Raw genomic sequence first — 8,131 nt, forward strand, 5'->3', positions numbered from 1 at the left:
ACTCTAAGAACACTTTTTAACTATTGCTCGCCCTTCAGCATCGATTGACCTATCCCTGTTAACACAACTTACCCTATCCTCAACTTTCACCACCCTAAGTTAGAACCCTGATCGACCCTCGTAGCCAACCAACCTGGTCCCCATATTCAGCACTACTTTATCCCATTCGCCCCAAGCGACCAACCTACGCTCGAGCCCTAAATCCCTTTCCAATAACCCCACTCGCCCTAGGTCACCGACTGACTACTCACAACCAGGGGATAGCTTTACAACCACCTGCTCGGTCTGGACGACCGACGACTTGTTTAAACTCCCCACACGATCCCTTCACTACTCGGTCGGATGGACCAGAAGACCTACCTACCCCAATTAGAGCAATTTCTTTTCAACTCAAATGAGACACGTTTGCTCGACTCGGTCAGGCAGACTGAGACGAGACGAGCCGAATCGAAGTANTTTCTTCTATTATTTATGATATATAGATACAAGACAAAATACTCTGAAATCGACAACACGAATAGTTTCTAGGGCATACACTAATATACACTAACACTCGGGCCCTGATAATGGCATCATCTGCAATGGTGAGGCACTGCTCCTTGAGGGACTCAACCTCTGTAGCCTTCTCAGCCAACTCTCTCCTCAGCCTCTCCAACTCACCCTACCCGACCGACCGATTTGGTTCTGTAGTCTTAACTCCCCAAATCTGAAGTGTTGGATCAAGACTCGCCCTGCACTGCCGACCAGCCTATCCAAACCCACAACCTTAACTTCTCACAACCTTAAGTTAGAACCTTGATCGACCCTCACAACCGACTGACCTAGTACCCGGATTCAACACTACTTTGTCTCGTTCGCCCCAAGCAACCGACCTAAGCTCGAACGCTAAACGCCTTTCTAATAACTTCACTCGCCCTGTGTCACCGACTGACTACTCCAAACCAGGTGACAGCTTTACAACCTCTCACTCGGTCTAGACGACCGACCACTTGTTCAACATACTCCCCGCACGATCTCCTAACTACTCAGTCGGGTTGACTGGGTGACCTACCTACCCTACTTGAAGCTGTTTCCTTTCAACCCAGATCCAACCTTTTCACTCGATTCGGTCAGGCAGACAGCTCGGGCCGAATCGAGGTACCACGTAACCGATTTTTTCATTTTCTTACCCCAAAATGAAGAGCGAATCACCACCATACACATGGAAAAGATCCACGCCACCTAGGGGATAGCAACACAATACGGAATCCCCCGCTGAATCACCCTTCATACCCGACTGAGCCAGCACATAGAAACATATCGGCCCCCTCCACGAAGCTAACACACTTTCATGCTACCCATGTCCAAGAGATCCTCCCAATCGGGGCGATTAGCTTGGAATAGCATACCCCACTTTCTACCTCGAGACGAGCGAGGCAAGAGAAGTCCTGTCTACTCGGTCTTCCATAGCGGACGAGCGAGCACCTAAGTTTTATCCTTCGCACAACCCTTGCCTTGGATCAGACCGCTCAACCCGAGCCTCCACACGAATGTTGGGCCCGGTGAAACTCATTCGACCCAAAGGAACCCAGTAAAGAGCCCCGTGGGGTCACCCAAGCATCTGCCATGCGCCCAAGCAAGCTGGCCGAGTTGATTTCCACCACCAATTCGCCCCAAACACCTCAACCGAACGCACCTTTAGTTGGTGTCTAGCTTACTTATTTGACCTAGCATACCGATCAAATGCACCTGAGATGAGGGGCTTGTTTCATTTTTCACTCGGCCGGCCATACTGAGCGGATACGTGTACCCCATATGTTCCATTTTGATTTCAATCCGCTCGACCCCGCACACCGATTTGCCATATCCCCTTGAATTGGTTGCACAATCCGGCTTAGCAAAGGGCACCAAATGACCCTTCACCATAAATCATCTGCATCAGATCGGTCAGTTACGCCAACAATCGATCATTCGGGAAGGGCGACCGAATACGCCCCGCTCGCTTCCTACTCTCTGACTTAAGAAAATCTTAACTCAGAGAGTGAGGGGCAAACTGTTAAGGTCAAAAATCGTCCTTGGCCCAAATGGAAAAACGGGTCTGACAGTAAGGAAAAGGCCAGGCCCAATCCCGATGCAGCCCAATCCAAAACTCCCCAGATTAGGCCCATTTGATACAAGGTACAATCGGCCCAAACCATCTGAACACAGGCCTCCTAATCCTAGTACACTTCCTGGATCTATGAATGAATTCAAAGCCCACGGTCACCTACAGATCACACTCCTACTCGAACATTTATAAGGTAGTCCACTACGATCCCAACTCCTTCAAGGTCCATGTCAGAGTCATACTTGGACTCCCTTTCACGCCAGGATAATGGGGCAAAGGATACATCTTGGAGGGAACAGATTACTACGAGAACTCCCAATCCCACCGGGATTGGGAGACCAAACTGTCACTATTTAAACAGAGGCCAGCCCTCTCACAAGGGGGACATTACACCTTCAGACCATAGAGTTCCCGCTTCAGAACTTCACATTACAGCCGTAGTCACAGTCCCTGACTAGACTTCTGGTAACCTTTCTACTCCCTAGCCCTCACTAAATCAGCCTCTTTCAGCCTTGCTGACTTGAGCGTCTAAGTGCCTACGGCAAACACCACCCTGGTGTTTTCCGTTGCTTCATGTTTGTTTCTCTACGTGTGCAGGTATAACAGATCGCTAGTGGCCCCAATCTCACGGGATCAGACCCTCCTTCCGTACAGGTAGATTTTTACATCTACAATTACTTATAACATTCTTATTTTCTTCACATTGATTATTGATCAGGTCCTTGTATATTTAAGTACAATCTAATACATAATCCTAATTAGAGATGAATAAACAAAATTAGGATCGAACTATCTAGCATGAACTCAGGGTTAGCATATCTTATGATATATATTATGTTATCCCACCAGAGATTGATTAATTAATGTTCAAAAAAAGGCTTTGATTAAGTTGAGATTTCGTTTGTTTGTAGGTTTTGAATTTTAATGTGAGATTAAGAAATCGTGCTGAAACTTAAATGCCTTCATGGCCATTCTTTCGAATGCTAGATGTGGAATAATAGTGACCGTATATATATTCATGAAATAAATCTGAGCGGTTCAGGGGGGCAATGAGTTAATTTAATAGCTGTCTTGAATCTCTTGAAATCAGAGCAAGTGGGAACTCGGTTGTAACTGTTAGCATATATTTCTGAGCCACTTCATCTTCTTTTTTCTAACGCCCCCAATCAACTGCATTAACTACGCGGTCAAGTCTTTGTCGCAGAAGACCCAGACCTTCATCTTCTGATAATAACAAAAAGTCCTGCAATCTTAAACCAAACTAAACGCATAACCCCTCTGAACTATTAGCGTATATTTCCAAGCCACTTAATCTTCTTTTTTCTAACACCCCCAATCAACTGCATTAACTACAGGGTCAAGTCTTTTTCGTAGAAGACCTAGACCTTCATCTTCTGATAATAACAAAAAGTCCTACAATCTTAAACCAAACTAAACGCATAACCCTTCTGAACTGTTAGCGTATATTTCCAAGCCACTTAATCTTCTTTTTTCTAACGCCCTCAATCAACTGCATTAACTACGGGGTCAAGTCTTTGTCGCAGAAGACCAAGACCTTTATCTTCTGATAATAACAAAAAGTCCTGCTATCTCAACCCAAACTAAACAGATAATCTTTATGCTTGATTCCAACACCCTAGAATCCCTCCAGTGGCCTATTCATTTATAGTGACTTTAGTCTTGACAGGTATTTTGTGTCCGAGAATGTCATAGCTCTTCCTACATTTTCTTGGAAGTAATAGAAGACCAGGAGGATGTAACTTACCTAACCCGGCCCTAATAAAAACAAGTCCCATGGTGGTCGACCTCATGGGACATTTTGCCCCAAGAGAGGCATTTACTTGACCAAAAGCATTCTATGACAAGTGACAACTCATTTAATATTTCTGTTAATGTGAAGCACCAAAATGATGTCGTTAAACTTTAAGTTCAACGCTGTCGTTTTAAGCGGTTGGCTACATGAAAAGATCCTAACCATTGAAAGCATAGAGCATCTAACAGCCAGGTTCATCCCTTCTCAAAACAGTATAGAGCGCGATACTTACTCTGTCGAAGAAGCAGTTTTACATACTGCTTTGTTTTAGGTTGTACAGTTCTCTGTTAGGGTTTGCTGCGAATCTTATCGATTGATTGTAATCTTAGGGTGATTGGTTGTAATCACAGGTTGAGGGTTGTGTTTCCTTCGAGTCTTGAGAATCTAAGTGTAGTATTCTCATAGGGAAGATTGCAGTCTGTATTGAAAGTAAGATACGCAATGTGTGAACTGATTGGGTTTGGATCTGGTTATATTTGATTGTAATCTTTAGTGCGGTGAGCCCCGAGTTTTTGGAGCTCAACGTGGATGTAGCTTATCCTATATTGGATAAGCGAACCACGGTAAAATCGGTGTTCTTGTTTCTTGATTCCTTTTATAGTTTGATTGTGTGTGTTGTGTGTGTGGAATTGTGGATTGTTAGGTTAGGGGATTTGCAGATTATCTCTACAGTGGAATTGTGGATTGTTAGGTTAGTGGAACAAACTAGTTGATAAAGTGGGTTTGGGTAGAACTCAAACCCAAAAGCTAGCTCAAGGGAGGAGAAAGCCCCATGTAGTAGGGAACAAGCTAGTTGATAAAGTGGACGTGTAGGAGGGAGCCCACTTGTGTAAACCATGACAGTCAGGTGTGGCGATGTGGGACAAATTCAACTTCAACTACTCTGGTTGGACTCTGTTTGCATGTGTAAAATAATTGCATAAAAAGAAAAAGAAAATGCAGAGGATGTGTGCGTATATATATCTACATCTTCATATTCAATTTCTCATATCCAAAATTTGCTTTTATTCTTCTTGGAAATAAAAAGATGTGGGGATTATTTTGGCATTATCCAGTCCTCTGCCTCTTCTTCTTGTTCTTCCATCTTCAAGTTATTTATTTATCTTCTTTTAACTCTTCTTCTCCATTACAGAAACTTTGCTCTCCTGAACAAAGCTCTGCCCTTCTCCGTTTCAAGAACAGTACCTTTTCGGCTAATGCGTCTTCAAGTTTTTCTGAGACAGATTCCTGTAAAAAGAGGGTAGTGATTGCTGCACTTGGGATGGGGTTACTTGTGATAGGTTCACCGGTCATGTGATTGGACTTGACTTAAGTTCTTGTGGGCTTTTTGGTCCTATCAGCGACAATAACAGCCTCTTCCACCTTCACCATCTCCAGAAGCTCAATCTAGTTGACAATTATTTCTTTGGATCCAACATCTCATCCGAGTTTGGTAAGTTCATGAAATTGACACATCTTAATCTTTCTTCATCTGGTTTCTGTGGTCTAGTTCCAATGGAAATCTTTCACTTATCTAAGCTTGTTCTGCTTGACCTTTCTTATGACTCTGTGGAACTGCGTCAACATGGTTTTAAAAAACTCTTGCAAAACCTGACAGAACTAAGATATCTTCATCTGGAGTATGTCAACATGTCTTCTGTTGCAGTTGGTTCTTTTGTAAACCTGTCTTCTTCTTTGATATCTCTCAGTCTTCAGAGTAATTACATGCAAGGCAAGTTTCCAAATGAGCTTTTCCGATTTCCATTTCTCCAGCTGCTCAGATTGTCTGACAATCAAAATATAAAGGGTCATTTGCCAAATTTCAACAGGAGCAATCCTCTTAAATTATTGGACCTCTCTTCCACAAAATTTTCAGGGAAATTACCCGACACAATCAGCAATCTGATGCACTTGAATGATTTGCGTCTTCATGGATGCAAATTCGAAGGGTCAATTCCACCGTCACTTGAAAACCTTACTGAAATCACTTTTTTGGATCTATCATCCAACGGTTTTACTGGTCAAATACCAACATCAATATCAAAACTTGGCCAGCTCACTGATCTTAATCTTGGAGGCAACAAATTTTCTAGGTCATTTACTCTGTCACTTGAAAACCTTACTGAAATTACTTTTTTGGATCTATCTTCCAACGGTTTTACTGGTCAAATACCAACATCGATATCTAAACTTGGCCAGCTCACTGATCTTTATCTTGGAGACAACAATTTTTCTGGGTCATTTCCTCCATCACTCGAAAACCTTACTGCAATCACTTTTTTTGATCTGTCATCCAACGGATTTACTGGTCAAATACCAACATCAATATCTAAACTTGGCCAGCTCACTAGTCTTAATCTTCGAGACAACAAATTTTCTGGGCCATTTCCTGATGTTTTCGGTAATCTCAGTAAATTAACTGGAATAGACCTCGGCTCTAATTATCTCAACAGCCAATTGCCAACATCATTATTCAACCTCAAACAACTTCTTTCTTTAAACTTTTCTGATAATCAACTCGAGGGTCATTTACCCAGTCAGCCTAGTGACCTTTCTTGTCTAAATGTTCTCAGTTTAGGTCATAATCTTCTAAGTGGCAAAATACCCTCATGGTTGTTTACTCTGCCATCTTTGGCAAGGTTAGATCTGTCTCACAATTTGTTCACCAGCTTTGAGTACTTTCCACAGATGGAAAACCTACACGAGCTTGACCTTTCATTCAATTTGCTCCAAGGACAACTAATGCTTCTACCAACTTCCATTAAAGTCGTCTCAGTTTCAAGCAATAATTTAACAGGGGTGATTCCTCTGTCATTTTGCAATTTGAGCTCTCTTAATGTTATTGACTTATCAAATAACAGTTTTAGCGGAAAAATTCCACCATGTCTTGGAAACTGTAGTATGAAGCTCATGTTCCTAAATTTGGAGATGAACAACTTCCATGGTAGTCTTGGATCTCTAAAATTTGCAGATGCCAGTGGTTTGACGGCTCTTATGCTTAATGGCAATCAATTGGAGGGACCATTACCGCCATCTTTTAATAATTGTATCAATTTGGAAATCCTAGATGTTGGGAATAACATGATTAATGATACCTTCCCCTACTGGCTTCTTCCAATCCTTCAAGTTATTATTTTGAGATCTAATCGATTTCATGGTCCCATTGATAATTCCAATGCAACATTTCCCTTCCTTGGGTTGAGAATACTCGACCTTTCCCACAATTAATTTACTGGTCCTTTGCCAATAAATTATTTTAACAATTTTGTAGCTATGATGCCTTCGTCCATGGATGATGTCGAAGTCGGATATATGGAGAATTTGTATGGCCAATATTATTCTGTAACATTGTCAATCAAAGGAGTTGAGAGGGAAATAGACAGGATTCTAAACATTCTCACAACCATAGATTTGTCCGACAACCTGTTTCGAGGACCAATTCCAGAAGTGATTGGAAAGCTACAGTCACTCATACTAGGGGTGTGCAAATCCGGATATCCGATCCGAATATGGCATTTTCTGATCTGATCCGAATCCGATCCGAATTATGCGGATATCCGGATTTACGGATATCCGATTATTCGGATCAGATAACCGGATATCTGAATGTGATCCAAATTTAACAATTTTCTTTTTAAAATCAAATAATTCTAGAAATAAAATTGAAATTATAATTCCTTTACAATTACATGATAAAAGTATCAAAAAAAATTAACATGAAGCACAAAACATTTAACTTATGTTGTCCAAACATTTAATTCTTTGAATGTGTTTCATATGAGCTTTATGTACACAGCATTTTTGCTTGGTCTGGAACTTGTAGCTGATACAACTCCACATTTTCAATTACTTCCTTCGGAGCACCTCGACCCAGAAACGTGAGAACCTATGGCCACAAACCAAACACCATACTAAGAACATCTGCAGATCATCCTTTAGAAACGAAATATTTACAGATTTTGACAGAAAATGAAATAAAAACGTTACTGTTAATTTTTTTTCCAGCTATTTTAATCCAAGGCCTCTTATTCCAAGCCCTCAGAAACAATGAGGACATTACAATTCATGGATGAATATATAATATATGAGAGAAAGCAATGTCATTTTTGAACTATCATCAGTTCTATCATAACAGTTGGAGTCTTGGAGAAAGTACAGAACAAAAGCAAGATGATGGCAAAGATGTTGATTAGTAGACATAACAAAATACGGTCAAACTACTTCATTATTGCTTGCTTCGAGAGAAAAAACAG

At 41.5% G+C, this 8,131-nt stretch overlaps 1 protein-coding gene across 1 annotated transcript; it reads left to right on the top strand.

The window, feature by feature from the left end:
* The first annotated feature begins 3,996 nt into the window (after positions 1-3,996).
* On the top strand, positions 3,997-7,106 carry LOC116110982 (receptor-like protein 7). Its single transcript, XM_031397191.1, has 4 exons — positions 3,997-4,091; positions 4,393-4,462; positions 5,032-5,192; positions 5,240-7,106. The coding sequence occupies exons 1-4, from the start codon at positions 3,997-3,999 to the stop codon at positions 7,104-7,106; spliced, it is 2,193 nt and encodes a 730-aa protein (XP_031253051.1).
* The last annotated feature ends 1,025 nt before the right edge of the window (positions 7,107-8,131 follow it).

This window comes from Pistacia vera, unplaced genomic scaffold, assembly GCF_008641045.1.
Source record: "Pistacia vera cultivar Batoury unplaced genomic scaffold, PisVer_v2 Contig622, whole genome shotgun sequence".
Lineage (NCBI taxonomy): Eukaryota > Viridiplantae > Streptophyta > Magnoliopsida > Sapindales > Anacardiaceae > Pistacia > Pistacia vera.

Coding starts and splice junctions, on each gene's coding strand:
- LOC116110982 (XM_031397191.1), top strand. CDS start 3,997: ATGTCGTTAAACTTTAAGTTCAACGCTGTCGTTTTAAGCGGTTGGCTA. Junction 4,092..4,392: donor ATAGAGCATCTAACAGCCAG/GTTCATCCCTTC, acceptor TGTAATCTTTAG/TGCGGTGAGCCCCGAGTTTT. Junction 5,193..5,239: donor GTGATAGGTTCACCGGTCAT/GTGATTGGACTT, acceptor TGGTCCTATCAG/CGACAATAACAGCCTCTTCC.